At 36.6% G+C, this 16,439-nt stretch overlaps 1 protein-coding gene across 1 annotated transcript in view; it reads right to left on the reverse strand.

The window, feature by feature from the left end:
• Nucleotides 1-12,045: 12,045 nt before the first annotated feature.
• The window catches only part of smoc2 (SPARC related modular calcium binding 2), a 37,825-nt gene continuing 33,431 nt past the window's right edge, over nucleotides 12,046-16,439 (reverse strand). Inside the window, exons 11-14 of the mRNA XM_016230111.1 lie at nucleotides 14,732-14,831; nucleotides 14,211-14,458; nucleotides 12,760-12,797; nucleotides 12,046-12,567 (exon numbers count right to left, since the gene is read on the reverse strand). Coding sequence (XP_016085597.1) covers nucleotides 12,544-12,567; nucleotides 12,760-12,797; nucleotides 14,211-14,458; nucleotides 14,732-14,831 — 410 coding nt within the window. The 3' untranslated portion in view covers nucleotides 12,046-12,543. The remainder of the gene's footprint in view (nucleotides 12,568-12,759; nucleotides 12,798-14,210; nucleotides 14,459-14,731; nucleotides 14,832-16,439) is intronic.

A 16,439-nucleotide genomic window follows, 5' to 3' on the forward strand; every position in this document is an offset into this window, starting at 1 on the left:
AACGTCCCCTTTAAATAACGTGATGCTCTGCCCTCTATGACGCTGCTCTCATTAAGCGCTGTTGGAAGTGAATGAATTGATTCAGCATTTTAACACCTCCGTAAGGATGCATTTAACTCGACAAAGCGGTCTAATAAAGGATGTATTGATCTCGTGAATTAGCGAATTTTACTATACAAATATTTTTTAATTGGATGTTAAAGTTTATATGGGAATATTACATGACACGCTGATCCTTTAACAATGCATTGGCGCAAAAAAACGCACACCTTTTGGACAAATGTGCCACAAAAGTGCCACAAATACTGCCTAAACAAAATACTGATTTTGTGCACTTTATTTACTGTACCAATATTTTAAATTGGCCTTTGAACTTAGCTTTATTGCATGGCAAAAAAATGTGTTACCTTGCCAAAGCACTGACAGAGCCCACTGATCCAATGGCGTTGTTGAGCGCTCCAAATGAAAACTTTGCATGCAACAATCAGGCAGCAATTGACAGCACTCTGGTCTAGTGGCATACAGGCATCGTCAGATTGACAGTACTCTAGCCCAATAATGTTGGGGGATCCAGTGGGGGCGGCAGTCATATTTCAGGGTGACCGTGCCACTCTTTATCACAACCCTGCTAAAAGTGCCAGTACGTGCGCTCATTGGCGCCCCTTCAGCTGGTGACCGCATAGCTCGCCTATGCCTAGAAACGGCCCTGCATATACCCCTTGAGGGTGAGTAAATCATGGGGTAATTTTCATTTTTGGGTGAACTGTCCCTTTAACCCCTGGGTTAAGATTAATTTTAACTTGGTTAAAGCAACATTGTGCACATTTTAAAGGGTTCAGCACCACTTTTAACCCAGGAGACTTGCTTTTGCAGCATTACCCTGAATTGAGGTGTAAATGTATTTGTCAAATATAATACAAGATAACCTGGGATTATGTTTGTCTAGGATTTAAGAAATGACCCAGGGATAAAATGTGTGAAAAGGCCATATGTTGCATGGTAACTTAGTAGTCTATCTTTTAACTGATATGTTAGTAGTGACAACTGGAGGGAAGTCCTTCCTAACATAGTTCTTAAACATCCCAACGAATGTTGACCTGTTAATTAGAACATATGTATCTGTCTTCATAATTTGACTTTTCATCGTTGCAACGTCCAACAGACATGACTTGTGCTGTACACGATACTGGCTAATGGCTAAAGTTGTTCAAATACTGCAATCTGTATATATATATATATATATATATATATAATATTGCAAAGCAAGTGAAGGGCTAAACAAAACAAAAAGCTCCTCACAAGGGAGAGTTTGTGGACAGACATCGTGTATGTTTGCTGTGCAAATGTTAGCTTTAATAATTAAGTGCAACACTTTTCCACAAGCACATTTTTTCCCTCTCTGCCATTTTCATAGTCAGTCACCCGTATTCGGACAAACTACACAATGCAAACCTTCTCTAATCATGTGAAATCATTCACGTGGCTGCATTCTGTTTGTATAGTGCTTCTGTATAAGGTATATGAGAAACTAGACGTACATGTAAGTGTAAATACCATTTTCCAGGTTGTTTCCTTTAATGTTCTTAGGGTTTGGAAAAGCATGAGGGTGAGTAAATGATGACGATAATTTATTCTTTACTAATGTTTTCATATCAAGGCTATCCCACAGTTGAACGAGGGATTTTAATGATCATCCCTCGTCTCTCTTTCTGTCTCCTGTTCTCCCTTCATAAATGAAAGACTCTCCTGAGAGAGCACTGCCCGGGTTCCTCACACATCAGATGAGAGACCTAATAGGTGAGCAAACACACTGATTACCCAGCCTGCTCTGCCGAGGTTACCTGTTTATGAGTGTTTTTCTGTACCGCATGCTCTTTTGTGCAAACATTACATGTATCTATTTAGTGTGTTGTTACTGAGTGATTTGGAGCCATATGCTGGTGTCATTTATTTTGCTTTTTACTTCACTGCACAAAATGAGCATTCTTGTACCCTATACATGCAAGTTCTTATATCATGCAGTCCTTTAAGCACCTACATACACATTTATAAGATAACAACGCTTCCATAGGATTTCTTTTTGGCCTTCGAGCAAATTCCTGAGGTTCCTGAAGTGATGCTGATTGTATCTGTGGGATGAAACAATGGTCTTTAGAAAATGAAAACCGCAGCACATCCCACACTTCACTGGCTTTTATGTAACCGAGTTGATCAGGTCGGGACGGTACTCTTATTTCTATTGTAGGTTTCATATCTTCCCTCCAATCCTTGTTGATATTTCTTTCATTCCCCTGCGCTGATTATTGATAACAATATGTTTGAATGCAAAGGTCAGTCCCAAACAAACAAGTCTCTGCCAAAACCAGAGCTACTCACTAGTAAACATTTTATTGTGGATTGTTAAGGATGCTTGAAATCTGTATAGATAATTTGATTATCTGTAAAGCAGGTCTGAACAAGCACAATCAGAAAAGAAAGCAAGAGAGGGGGTTTTGCTTCCAAATCAACTAACGTATGGCCATCTGCTTATTATTTTCCATTAAATATATTGTTAAATTTGTAGATGTTGCCTATGTAGGGAGCTCTCTAGGTTTTGGAACGGAGCCAGTGTGACACCAGCTATAAAGTTTAATAGATTCAAAAAATAAAAGGCCAACCACAAACTCGTATGCAAATGTTATGATGATGCCGTCACTGGTATTTGATTTTCAGTTGTGAACATTCTATGAGTTTAAATCAGGAGTGGATTTTCAAACTTTATTCAGTTAAAACGTATTCAAAAGCACACAGTTTAAACTGAAATGGTCTGAAAACAAAGTTTGAATGGAGTTAGGACATTTAGGATGAATTAATTGCAGAAGCTTAATTGAATAATGTCATTTCCAGATAAAGATCAATAAGACAACACTAAAGCTGAATCTTGTCATGTATTTGCTGATATGTAAATCCACCAAATATCACTCAGGAAGCTTTCACTGTTTGACCTTAGATCAAGGGCTCCGGTTTGTTCAAGATGTGAGTCTGAGATTAAAATACTGTGCTAGTAAAGGGAAAAGACAACCTGTGAAAAAGACTGTTGAAGCAAACACAAGTTTGTCATGTATATTCAAACTTCTCTTTTTTTCCAGTTTCATATTCAGCAGAGTGGGGAGGGGGGGGGGGGGGGGGGGGGGGACTTTGACACACGCACACACGCGCAAAGATAGAGAGAGAGAATCGGAAAAATGAAACACTGTGAACTACAGTATATAGCAAGTTAAAATAGACTTATGGGGGGAAAGTAGGGACTTTTCTGTCAACTTAATTAAATGCAGTCTTTATTTGAATAGTTCATCCAAAAAATTTACATTTACATTCAGTCATTTAGCAGATGCTTTTATCCAAAGCGACTTACAAATGAGGACAATGGATGCAATCCAAAAAAAAAGAGCAATAATATGCAAAAATGTGGCATGATTTTCCCTTATTTTGTTCCAACCCAGTATTATTTAACATATAATAGACACATATAACAGACACAGAAAAAGAAAAGTCCAATTACAAACTCATATGCAAATATTATGATTATGTCATCACCACTGTTTGATTTCCAGTTGTTGCATTCTGTTTTTATTCACAATTTGTACAGTGTCCCAACTTTTTTGGAATTGGGTTTGTATATGAGTTTGAATCAATAGTGCATTTTCAAAATATATTCAGTTAAATTATTCAAAAGGATAAACACAAAAAGGAAAAGGAAAATTGTGTTCCAACATAGTATTATTTTCTTCCTAATTTTGGGCTGTCGAGGTTGATTTATTATTATTTTTTAGCTATTTAAACTTTTGAGTGTGAAAACACGTTGCATCTATGACTTCAAAAAAAAATGGTTATGAAGCAAGCTTAAATATACTGTATTGAAATCTGCAGGTTTAAAGGCTATTGTATGAACTACATATATATATATATATATATATATACCGTATATCTACCGTGTATGTATATATATATATATATATATATATATATATACTTTTTTTTTACCTTCAACAGTCATTACAGTCTCTCTATTTCACTTTGCTGTGGTCCTCCTCGGACATGGAATGAACAATATTTGCTTTCATTGGGGAATTTTTGTGAGGATTAAAAACTTTAGGACTTTTTTTTCGTGAGGGGTGAAAGGGGCTCTTTTAATCTAGTTCACACAGTCTCTACCTTTGGTGTAGCGCTGGTTCATTTGAGCCAGGTCTGATTGAAGGGGGCAACGGGTCAATGGATGGATAGATGGATAGATGGAGGGCAAAAAGGAAGAGAGGACAGAGGAATGGCCAGAGGGGAGGTGTAAAGGGGGGTGTGTGGGGCGTCCCATGCCGATGCTTTGAGGATTAACGGGGTGACTTCTCTTCTGGAATGTTCAGCCGACAGCCAAAACCCTCCCTCTCTGTCAGACAGGTGCACAACAGACACAAAAATGATGAAAATGAAAGACGAAAATTCAAAAGGTGAAAATAATGTCACGCACTGATGAGTGCTTCACTAAACACTTATCGTTCACTATCTCTCAACCATTTCAAATCAAACAGAGTTGTTTTGACTGAACCGATCACAGCTTGCAAATGCAGAAACTAAACATTAATTTTGTTTATTGATGAAAACGGAGAGATGAAATCTATCAAAGCAGCTTTATCTTATCTGCTTTGTCCGTATAGTTTAACAACTGCCATTATAGATGGAAATGATTTGATTATATACTGTGAGAAGATACTGTAAACATAGTGTTCTGCTAGTAATTATCTAACAAATCATCTGGTTGTCATCATTTTGATACATACAGTGCCAGAAACAGTAAAGCTATGTTTATTCAACTTTTATGACACTTAATTGCATGTGTATAGATTTAAAACAGTCCTATTGTACATACTTCTTGAATTATAACAAACTCAAGGGGGCGATAGAGTGATATATACTGTATATATAGTGTTTAAATTAAATTAATTAAATTAGATTTACTTGTCAGTTGTAAATTAGTATTACTTTAAATACAAACACACAACAAAGTTACTAAAACTTCAACTAAAATAAAATCACAAATCTAAAAAATAAAACTAATTCTAAATATTAATACTATATTTTAATGTTACAAAAATAACACTATGTACACACACAAAAATTGTAATTCATATCTCAGTATTTCATTATAGCAGTCTGTGTTTTGCCTTCATGGTGCCATCAGCCAATCAGCATTGTCATGATGTCTCTGCTCCAGGGTGATTGATCACATGGTATTTTCTCAGCTCAGGTGATTGACTTAAAACATTCCCGTGAGCAAAGGTGGCAGTATTCAGATTGTTCTCTACCAACCAAGTAACTGCCATAGAGAGGAATGGGAATGCTATTGGATTGCTTTCTTTAGGTAATACTCCGTGATCCATACCAGACCCCAAAAAAACTCTCTAATAACATCACCATGATCAGCATCTGTCCGACTCTATATATCATCACACGTGTACTCTATATGATCCGCAATGTCTTAATACAAACTAAAGGACACATAGTTATAATGGTAACAAGCCCAGCAAGGAAAGGACATTTCCCTTCCCATAATTTAAGGTTGGGAATGCCGTGGCTTGCCTGTGCTTGTGCTAAATTTCAAGCATTACATTGCAAACAAATAGGAGATAAATTAAGCCACAGTCGTGACCTTACAGGCAAGACGTTTTCACAGATGTCTTAGTATTCATGCTGATGAAAGAGATATTTAATTTTCCATTATTCCATTTCAAACTCATAACACACTTAGATCCCATTGCCATCTGTTCCAGAATTGCTTTCTTTTTAATCTTAAGGTCTTCAATGGGAGAGATAACAGATTGTTTGTGGGTGCGTTTTCTTGATAAGAAGCCTGTGAAATGAGGCTCTCTGTTTTCACATTCACCTCTTCTTGTGTGAATAGTCTCGTTATCCTGATGTTTGAGGAAAAGGAGGGGTTAGTGTGAATTTAAACTCATTTCTATTGAGCCATCAGATATCATTGATGGTTTGATTGCTTTCTGTAAGCTCCATGAGCAGATTTGATATCAGATTAAAGATGGCCTCAGGTTCTCCAGGACGAATGACCTCAGGTTGAAGTGGGTGCAGATCCATCTCGAAATCCATCGACACTTTCTTTGGTCCAAAGGTTCTTATCAGTCGCAGTGTGACATATCTTGATCAGACCAAATAGTTTTCCTTCTGACCCCAGGGGTTGGCCTTGCCTTATCAACTTTAATGTCCACATGCACTGCTGGAAGAGTTGGAGGCCCCAGGTTATGTGCAGTTTATCTAGGTTGACACTCCCTTGTTTTTTTATTTAAATCAGTTTGCAGTAGGTTCTTTTAAAGCATTACAAGCGGTTTTATTTGAAAAAAAAACTCCTAAGTTTATAAAAGTTCTCGTTCTCTTACATCAAAAGGAGGAGATAGTTTCAAGAAGCTGTGTTACAGAACTGGAATGGCTCTCAGCGTGAAGATCGGCCCAAATCTCTTCCCACACACCTCTTCAGACAGCTGCAGTAAACTACAGGTAGGTGTGTTTTACCACCGTGCGTTCTGGATCAGTCAGTGCGCCTCAGGACCACCAAGAAAGACTTTGTTCTTTGTCTGGGAACGCAACAGACACAAACTCTCTCTCTTTTAATTAGAGCACCGCCACACTTTATCAACAAAGATGCTGCTACTGGAGTTACTGTTGTCTATAAACAGAGCTCCTTCAGTCAGTGTGAATGAATGGGTCATCATAGTCTTCAGAATTCGCATTTCAAAGGTTTTGTTTTGGTAGTAGGTGTTTCATTATCAGAACAATCCTGTTTTTGTTTTATTTGTTATGTTATTTTCCATATTAAAGTTGGAGGGACTCTATCAGGGAACAGTATATCATAGGGAAAATTATTTTGACTTAGGCCTATTAGCAACCAATTCATTGTCCCTGTGTTCCAGCATTACATTAACAATGCTAATGTCATGGGTTTGATTCTGGCAGTTATTATTGTATCATTAATATACTATTGTTGTTTTTATTCATATTTTGATTAAGTATATATATATATATATATATATATATATATATATATATATATATATAGCTTTAGTTTACATTTTATTTAACCATAATAACACCCAAGGAATGCATGAAGCGATTAAATATATATGTTGAATGCAATGTAAGTGGCTTTGGATAAAATAAGGAAATATAAAAATCTAATTATCAGAACAATTTTTGGGGGGGTTTTATTTTTATATTTGCACACCATGTTGTGTCTCTCTAACCCCTCATGCTAATTCTGAAGCATCAATATTGTTCATGTTTAGTGTAGAGATTACAAACCCCTCGACCCAAGTAATTGAACTTTGCTCTTAAAATTTGAGGTTCCAAAAGGTTTCGTTTTCTTTGTATGATGAAAATTTGAATAATCTAAAGAACCTTTTTCTACTATAAAGATTAGAACAAACCCTTCACACTCACATTTGGTATGTAACTCACCACAGAAATGATACCTCAAATCATGCAAGAAGAGGTGTACTATTACTTTTCTACATCAAACTTAAGATCTACATTATAGGAGGGAACAGAGTAGGGACCACAATATCTCACAGATTTGGGCATGGTCACGTTTGAGCTAGTAAGCAACAACATAGCACAGTTTTCTTCACCTTATTCACAATGGCCTTATGGTTTGAGTAAAGCACTGCCCTCTCTCAACTCTCCTCCAATCCTTCATTCTTATGCCCCTCTGATCTTGCTCTCCTTTTGGTGTTAAATAAGGTGAGCTGAAGAATTATTAGATCTGCTAAATGCAGCAAAGCCACAAATCATGAAGCATTAGAGTGAGAACAGACAGCAGCTGCCCTGGTATTCTACTCTCAAAGGGGCTACTGTGGCCCCCGTTCTCACAAACCTCAGACGTCTGGTCCTCTGTGTGTGTTTGATGCTGTATGACTTTTAGACTTGTGTGTTGTGTATATGACCGAATATATTATTATAATTATTTCATAACGACTAAGGTGAAAGGAAAATCACAAAGATCTTATTCAAAATAATGGCAGCAGATTTTGTGACAACCTTTGAAAGCAGCCATGCGCTCACACAACAAAACACTCATCCTTCATCTCCACATCAGCAGCTCCTATCAAAGTCTTAGCATGGCTTGAAGTTGGTGAGAAGAAAAAAAAAGATTTAAATGAAAAAGAAGAATGTGGAAAGTGTGGGAATGAGGAACAGCAGGGCAGACACAAAGGCCCGCCGTGTGTCTGGAGAACTGACCCGATCCAAGACACACAAAGGAACCACTGCAGAGAAAGCTGGACAAGAGCTGGGCACCAGTCCTAGAGTGAGAGAGAGAGGAGGGGCAATTTTGCAACTGTTACAAACAGAAAATGTAAGATTGAATTCTGTGTAACGGTTGTAGATTACCATTTAAAAGTGAATTTTTTTTTTATATTTTTGAAAGTCACTGCAGTCACCCGGATTGACATCACTGAATTGAATGATGAACTGCCTTTAACTGAAAAATGAGTGTTTACTATTGTCATTTTGCATTAATGACACACTATTTTTTCTAATTAATGCTGTACAGTTGCTTTGACACAATCTGTATTGTTAAAAGCGCTATATAAATAAAGGTGACTTGACTTGAAAGAAATCTGTTATGATCAAGGCTGAATTTATTTGATCAAAAATACAGTAAAACCGTTAAATTTTAAATTAAATTTTTTTCTATTTAAATATATATTACAATGTATTTTATGTTTGTGATGCAAAGCTGAATTTTCAGCTTTTACTGATCCCAAACCTTTGAATGGTAGTGTATTTTAAAACAAAAGTCAAACAAAACAATATAATGCTGTTCGAAATAGAAGTCATCGATAATCTTCCCATTTTCCAGAGCTCAAAATCTCATTCGGCCTTATGTTCATTTAAAAATAGTGCCTTTACTCACAGTGACAAATTTGAAAGTATCATAAACTGCTTTTTTATTATTATTTAGTACTGTTCTCTGAGGTCCACTTATAATGTTAGCAATCAAAAAACATAATAATTTAGAAGTTATAGGCTATTTTCTGTCCTGTTTTGACCCCTCTCATCGGAACGTTCTGATTGAAAAGGTGACACCAGCATCATCTTTTAGTTTCAATCTTTCTGAAAATCCAGCGTCGAATTATGCCTTGTTTGTAAAGGAATCCACAGTAAAATGAAGTGAACAAAGGACCGAGTTCTTACTGACACGGTCTGGAACTTCATAAAAAATAAAGTTAATCCACTCTTTCCTAATGTTGAAATCAGAAGGAAGGCAATGCAAAGTGTTCAAATGTTTTTCTTTCACAACTTGGCACTGCACAGCATCTTGTTGTCTTCAGAGCCATCTTTATCACTTGGTTTCTGCATAGACCTGTGTTCGCCTCTCTCGTTATTTACACTACATGTGTGAATCAGTGGGCGGGGCTAAACAGGCATTGATGTAGAAGCAGGCGTTGATGATCTTCTGCGGAGGCGGTGTTTAGCCACATTATTACATCATAAAGTGGCACATTCCACAAGCTGTCGTTTTGGCTGATTAGCTGCTTGACCGATTTGACTGCTTGGATATTCTGCCTTACAATTTTGTGTAAGAAAATCATATAGGCAAATTTTTTTTTATTTTATTATAATTTATTTTGGTTATAATTTTTTTCCATATATTACATATTTCATGGTAATATATTTAAAGTATAATTTCTATATTACCAATTAAAATAATCAACATTAATAATAATATTATCAATATTCTAATATTAAATAATTTATTTTTCCTTATAGAAAATGGAATTGTCCAGATGTGGTTCACAACACTTACCATCGCAACACTTATCTGTTGACTGGAAAACTAGACTGAATACAAGAAGGAGAGAATGACAAGTTTATGCAGTTGAAAAGATAGAGGAGCGGGTGACGCACCTGACAGCAACCTGATCTGTGTCGGAGAGATTCATGCCAGTGTCTCTGACGGATGCTGGTCATGGTGACAGAGACACTGCGGCATTTCTCCAGTATGTCACAATAAAACGGCCGGCCTTAAAAACAACCACAGGTGTGCTTCGAGAGGTCACCTGACCTCAAATCTGTTTGCACACACACAGACACACACACACTAAGCCACCCTATGTTATGAAGGCAATACGGGTTATTTCTGAGAATGTTATTAAACAAACGCAAGCGCTCATGGTCATTAAAACGACCACACAGTCTTCAAACAATCTCAGGCTGAACCTACAATAGGTAGAGCTCAGTATTTCTCTCATCCAGTCAAAAAGCAGAACTCTTGAGTTTATGCTGCTAATGAGACAATGCTGTAAATCCACGGATTTCATCATAAAAATGAAAAACATGCCTGTTTTAATTTGAATAAGAGAAATCATGTTGCTAAGTCATAATTATGTGAAAGTAATTTACTATTTTTTAGTTCTACAGGATTTCAAACTAATTGGATCTCGCATATTGGAATTCCAAAAGCGCAACTGGACCTGATTTTCAAAAATCGGGCAATACGGGTTATTTCTGAGAATGTTATTAAACAAACGCAAGCGCTCATGGTCATTAAAACGACCACACAGTCTTCAAACAATCTCAGGCTGAACCTTCAATAGGTAGAGCTCAGTATTTCTCTCATCCAGTCAAAAAGCAGAACTCTTGAGTTTATGCTGCTCGTGAGACAATGCTGTAAATCCACGGATTTCATCATAAAAATTAAAAACATGCCTGTTTTAATTTGAATAAGAGAAATCATGTTGCTAAGTCATAATTATGTGAAAGTAATTTACTATTTTTTAGTTCTACAGGATTTCAAACTAATTGGATCTCGCATATTGGAATTCCAAAAGCGCAACTGGACCTGATTTTCAAAAATCTTATTGGGTCGGTAAGAATTTATTACAGAGGGTTTATATTTCAAATAAATGCTGTTCTTTTAAACTTTCCATTCATCAAAGAATCCTGAGAAAAAAAAAATGTATTATGGTTTTCACAAAACAGGCAGCACCACTGTTTTCAGCACTGGTCAGAAATGTTGCTTGATCATTGTAACATTGGGAAATATATTAAAATAGTAAATTCTGAAAACGTTTCACAATATAACTGTTTTTACTATGTTTTTGATCAAATAAATACAGCCTTGGTGAGCAAAAGAGGCTTGCAAAAACCAGTGACAGTCGTGGCCTAATGGATAGAGAGTTGGACTTGTAACCCAAGGTTGTGGGTTTGAGTCTCATCTCAGGGTCTGGCAGGGATTGTAGGTGGGGGGGGTGAATGTACAGCACTCTCTTCCACCCTCAATACCATGACTGAGGTGAGACCCTTGAGCAACTGCTCCATTGGCTACCCACTGCTGTGTGTGTGTGTGTGTTTGGATGGGTTAAATGCAGAGCACAAATTCTGAGAATGGGTCACTACACTCTTAAAAATAAAGGTGCTTCACGATGCCATAGAAGAACCTTTTTGTCTAAATGGTTCCATAGAGAACCTTTAACATCTGAAGAACCTTGTTTGACAAAAGGTTATTTGTGGCGAAATAAGATTCTTCAGATTACAAAAAGGTAAGAAAGAGATGGTTCTTTAAAGAACCTTTGACTGAATGGTTCTTTGTGGAACCAAAAATGGTTCTGGTTTAGGCAGCAGCTGGGCTGTTTTAAATCCTGAATTTGACATATTTGAGGCGTCAATAACTGATCCCCTTCTTTACATTCCCTGCAGTGTTAAAACCACAAAGTGCGGCATCTAATCTCACAGATCCAGCACCAGATCTGCTTATCATAATTTACAGCCAGAGATAAAAGAATGAGGCCAGTTTTAGGTCACTGATGGAAATACAAAATAATAGAAAAAACAAAATAATGCATGTGCCTCTCAAATTAAAACAAATTTTTAGATGTCATTAAGATTTGTTTGTTTTTCCTCTACGACTTCTGCATGCAGATTCAGTGCAGACTCTTACACACTCTCACAATAACAAGGATACAACATATTATAAAAGACTTCTTTATTTCTAATCATCATGAAGCACTTTCAACAAAATGATCTCACGTGTGGTACAGGACTACAATCAGTAATAATTCCAAGCTCAGGCAGTAGTTGGGATTTGGTATAAAAACTAAATCGAGGCGTCTAAAAAAACTCAGTTTAGATACATTACAAGCTACCCAGAAATTAGCCAAAGAAAAGACAAACAAAATACGTAACAACAAAGCTGGTCTTGACAAATGCAACATGTAATACAACTTGTACAACTTAGAAAAGTATACTTATTTTAGACTCACAAAGGACACATACATTGTATGTGTTACATTATTATTATTCTTTTTGTTGTTTGTTGTAAGGACGTAAAAATGCTAACTACATCATTCACATATTCAGCAGTCTGTTTAAATACCTTATTTTTCTACAAAGTGAATTTACATTGTTTTAAAGTACAAAGTGCAAAGACTATGGTTTCCATCGTCGTTTTGGTGGGGGCAGCATCTGCAGGACGGGACCGCGGGAACAATCGCTGCGACCACTTCAGCCTTGCTTCTTTGACAGGTTCTGAAAAAAGTCAAATGAGAGAATGAGTAAAATGCGATTTTAAAACAATGGCTTTAATTTATAAATGCAATTATCTACTTGTATTAGTAATTGGTTTCAATCTACTGCTCTGTAAAAAAAAAGGAAGAAAAAAAAAGAGAGAAAGGCTGGAATGCATGTTGTGAATGTTAACAGCCACTGACATTAACTCACCAGTTTACTAGCTGTTGTGCCTTCACCTGTTTTTGCCCCTGAGGAAAAACCAATGAGAATGTTTTACAAGCCGGTTCCCCATTACATGAAGGCAATACGGGTTATTTCTGAGAATGTTATTAAACAAACGCAAGCGCTCATGGTCATTAAAACGACCACACAGTCTTCAAACAATCTCAGGCTGAACCTTCAATAGGTAGAGCTCAGTATTTCTCTCATCCAGTCAAAAAGCAGAACTCTTGAGTTTATGCTGCTCGTGAGACAATGCTGTAAATCCACGGATTTCATCATAAAAATGAAAAACATGCCTGTTTTAATTTGAATAAGAGAAATCATGTTGCTAAGTCATAATTATGTGAAAGTAATTTACTATTTTTTAGTTCTACAGGATTTCAAACTAATTGGATCTCGCATATTGGAATTCCAAAAGCGCAACTGGACCTGATTTTCAAAAATCGTATTGGGTCGGTAAGAATTTATTACAGAGGGTTTATATTTCAAATAAATGCTGTTCTTTTAAACTTTCCATTCATCAAAGAATCCTGAGAAAAAAAAAATTTATTATGGTTTTCACAAAACAGGCAGCACCACTGTTTTCAGCACTGGTCAGAAATGTTGCTTGATCATTGTAACATTGGGAAATATATTAAAATAGTAAATTCTGAAAACGTTTCACAATATAACTGTTTTTACTATGTTTTTGATCAAATAAATACAGCCTTGGTGAGCAAAAGAGGCTTGCAAAAACCAGTGACAGTCGTGGCCTAATGGATAGAGAGTTGGACTTGTAACCCAAGGTTGTGGGTTTGAGTCTCATCTCAGGGTCTGGCAGGGATTGTAGGTGGGGGGAGTGAATGTACAGCACTCTCTTCCACCCTCAATACCATGACTGAGGTGAGACCCTTGAGCAACTGCTCCATTGGCTACCCACTGCTGTGTGTGTGTGTGTGTTTGGATGGGTTAAATGCAGAGCACAAATTCTGAGAATGGGTCACTACACTCTTAAAAATAAAGGTGCTTCACGATGCCATAGAAGAACCTTTTTGTCTAAATGGTTCCATAGAGAACCTTTAACATCTGAAGAACCTTGTTTGACAAAAGGTTATTTGTGGCGAAATAAGATTCTTCAGATTACAAAAAGGTAAGAAAGAGATGGTTCTTTAAAGAACCTTTGACTGAATGGTTCTTTGTGGAACCAAAAATGGTTCTTCTATGGCATCGCTTGAAGAACCTTTTGAAGCACCTTTATTTTTAAGAGTGTATACTTGGCCACACGTCACTTCACTTTCACTTCACTTCAAAGTGCATTCAATGGAGCATCACCTTGCATTTTTTCCTCTACCATTTCAAATCAAATTATTCCCTATTATTAGAAACTAGTCATACTAGTCTAATATGAACAGTAGATGCCCTTATTTCTCGGACATCCTTTAGGAAACAGTGAGACTCACCCTCTTCCTTAGTGACACCCAGACAGCCCATCAGTTCCTGTAGAGACAGGGCTTTATCGTTGCTGATGTCGCAGTACTCCACAAACTTCTTCACACACTTCTTGGGTTTGGATTTCTTGCGCAGTAAGCGCTTGAACGGTTTAATTTCTTTCTTTCCGATGTCGCCGCTGGAATTCTTGTCAAGCTGACTGAAATACCAGTGCACAACTCGCTCTTCCAGAGTATGACTGGGGTCAGGCTCCAGCATCCTGAATGGAGGAAAAATCAAACACTGAACATGTTTATACGCACTTTATTTTCTGGTTAAATGCCTGTGAAACATGTACTGTATATAAATAATAAATGAAGTTTTCATTTGCTGCCTTTTGATCGTTAGGGGCCTGAATAGCAACATCAATTATTCTATTCAGTTAGCTAATGAACTAAGAAAATATTTTTACACCACACTGTAGGCAGGGTCAGTTAAATTCAAGAACCGGTCCATTACATCTACATTTGTCCTTTCTCAGTTTCTTGTTTACCTGCCGGCAGAGGCCGGGTCAGTTACTGCATGGACCATGTCTGTGGACAACGCGTCCAACACGCTGGTCAGGAATTCTGTCTTCTTCTCCCCAGGACATCCTGAAAAATAGAGAGATGCGAATGTTACAAAAGGAGCTGCACTCTTTAAAAGAACTGTTTAGAATAACATGTTTGAAAAAATTAATTTGAGTGAACTATTTAGTTCAACTGTACTACACTTTTGATTGTAAAACGGTCTAAATATTCTTTTTTTATTGGATTTTAGTGACACTAAGTTGTTGCTTAACAAAATCCCATGAGAAAAAGATTAAAAGAGAACAAGGCTTCCTTTTATGTGACATTTACCTTCAGGTTATCAGTATAAACAGCTATGAAACCTCAAAAACAGCTGTTGGGACTGAATTACCTCATGTAACTCTACTGCTCTGGTTTTAATTACTGAACTATGTGATTTTGTCACTATTGACCTCATTAAAAATGAATAATTTGCAAGAAATGCATTAAATTAATCAAACGCGACAGAAAAGATGTTAATAATGTTGAAAAAGATTTATTTTCTAAATGACCGCTGTTCTTTTGAACTCTCTGTTCATCAAAGTCTCCTTAAAAAAAAAAAGTATCACAGCTTCCACAAAAATATGATGCAGCACAACTGTTTTCAACATTGATAATACTAAGAAATGTTTCTTGAGCAGCAAACCGGAATGATTCCTGAAGGATCGTGTGACACTAACAACTTAAGTAATGATGCTGAAAATTCAGCTTTGCATCACAGGAATAAATGACCAATCCCAAACATTCAAATATCTGAATGTTATTTTGCATTTTTAAAAATGCACCAGACTAAATGCACATTTTCACAGTTTACAGTGTATATACTATGGTACTGAATGATTGCAGTACTTAATGAATGATGAATACAACTCTACTAACATAATACATATCCAAACAACCATGGTCCTTATTTGTTAATATATAGTTCAGCTAGTGAATGCATATAGTGCTACACATACTAGTGGCTATTTGATGTACTGGCGCCATAGGTGGCCCAATAAACACTGAAAGATGTAAAGCTGTCAGATGTTTTTACACCAACTGCACTTAAAGATGGTGGAAAGTAGGAGAGTTAAACAATGTTACGGCTTTAGAGATTCTTCACCGCCTTGTCATACAAATCAGACCTCCCCTATCCTGTCCGAGGAAGATGACAGTTGCCAATCAAACCGAGGATTTGGGTTTATGGTCACAGGTAAAAGCTTGCTGTCTGTGGGAATTGAGGCCTATGTGGATGTTTGGGTGAAACCCACAAACCAGTCAAAGACATGTCCAGGTCATAATTTACCACAGAAATGAGAAATTATATTTTGCACAAGCATAATGAAAATTAAGCCTATTTGTAGGATTCTATGGATTTGGTCATTTTCATGACAGTTAACCCAGCTAACAAAAATTTGTTCAAATTACGTTTTGCCAAAATGTTTTCTTGAATGTTCTCGGCAACCGATAAGGGACTATTCAATTTGATAATTTTGAAAACATTACGGGAACGTATACTTTTGAATGTTCTCTAAACATTCTGAAACAAAAAAATGTTGAAAATCATTCTATGAACAATGTATAAATAACATTTTTGTGCTAATGTTTCACATTATTAAAGACCAGATAACTTTTTAACAAATGTTATATTACCATTATGGGGGAATGTTT

This window comes from Sinocyclocheilus grahami, unplaced genomic scaffold (assembly GCF_001515645.1).
Source record: "Sinocyclocheilus grahami isolate Dianchi unplaced genomic scaffold, SAMN03320097.WGS_v1.1 scaffold363.1, whole genome shotgun sequence".
Taxonomy (NCBI): domain Eukaryota; kingdom Metazoa; phylum Chordata; class Actinopteri; order Cypriniformes; family Cyprinidae; genus Sinocyclocheilus; species Sinocyclocheilus grahami.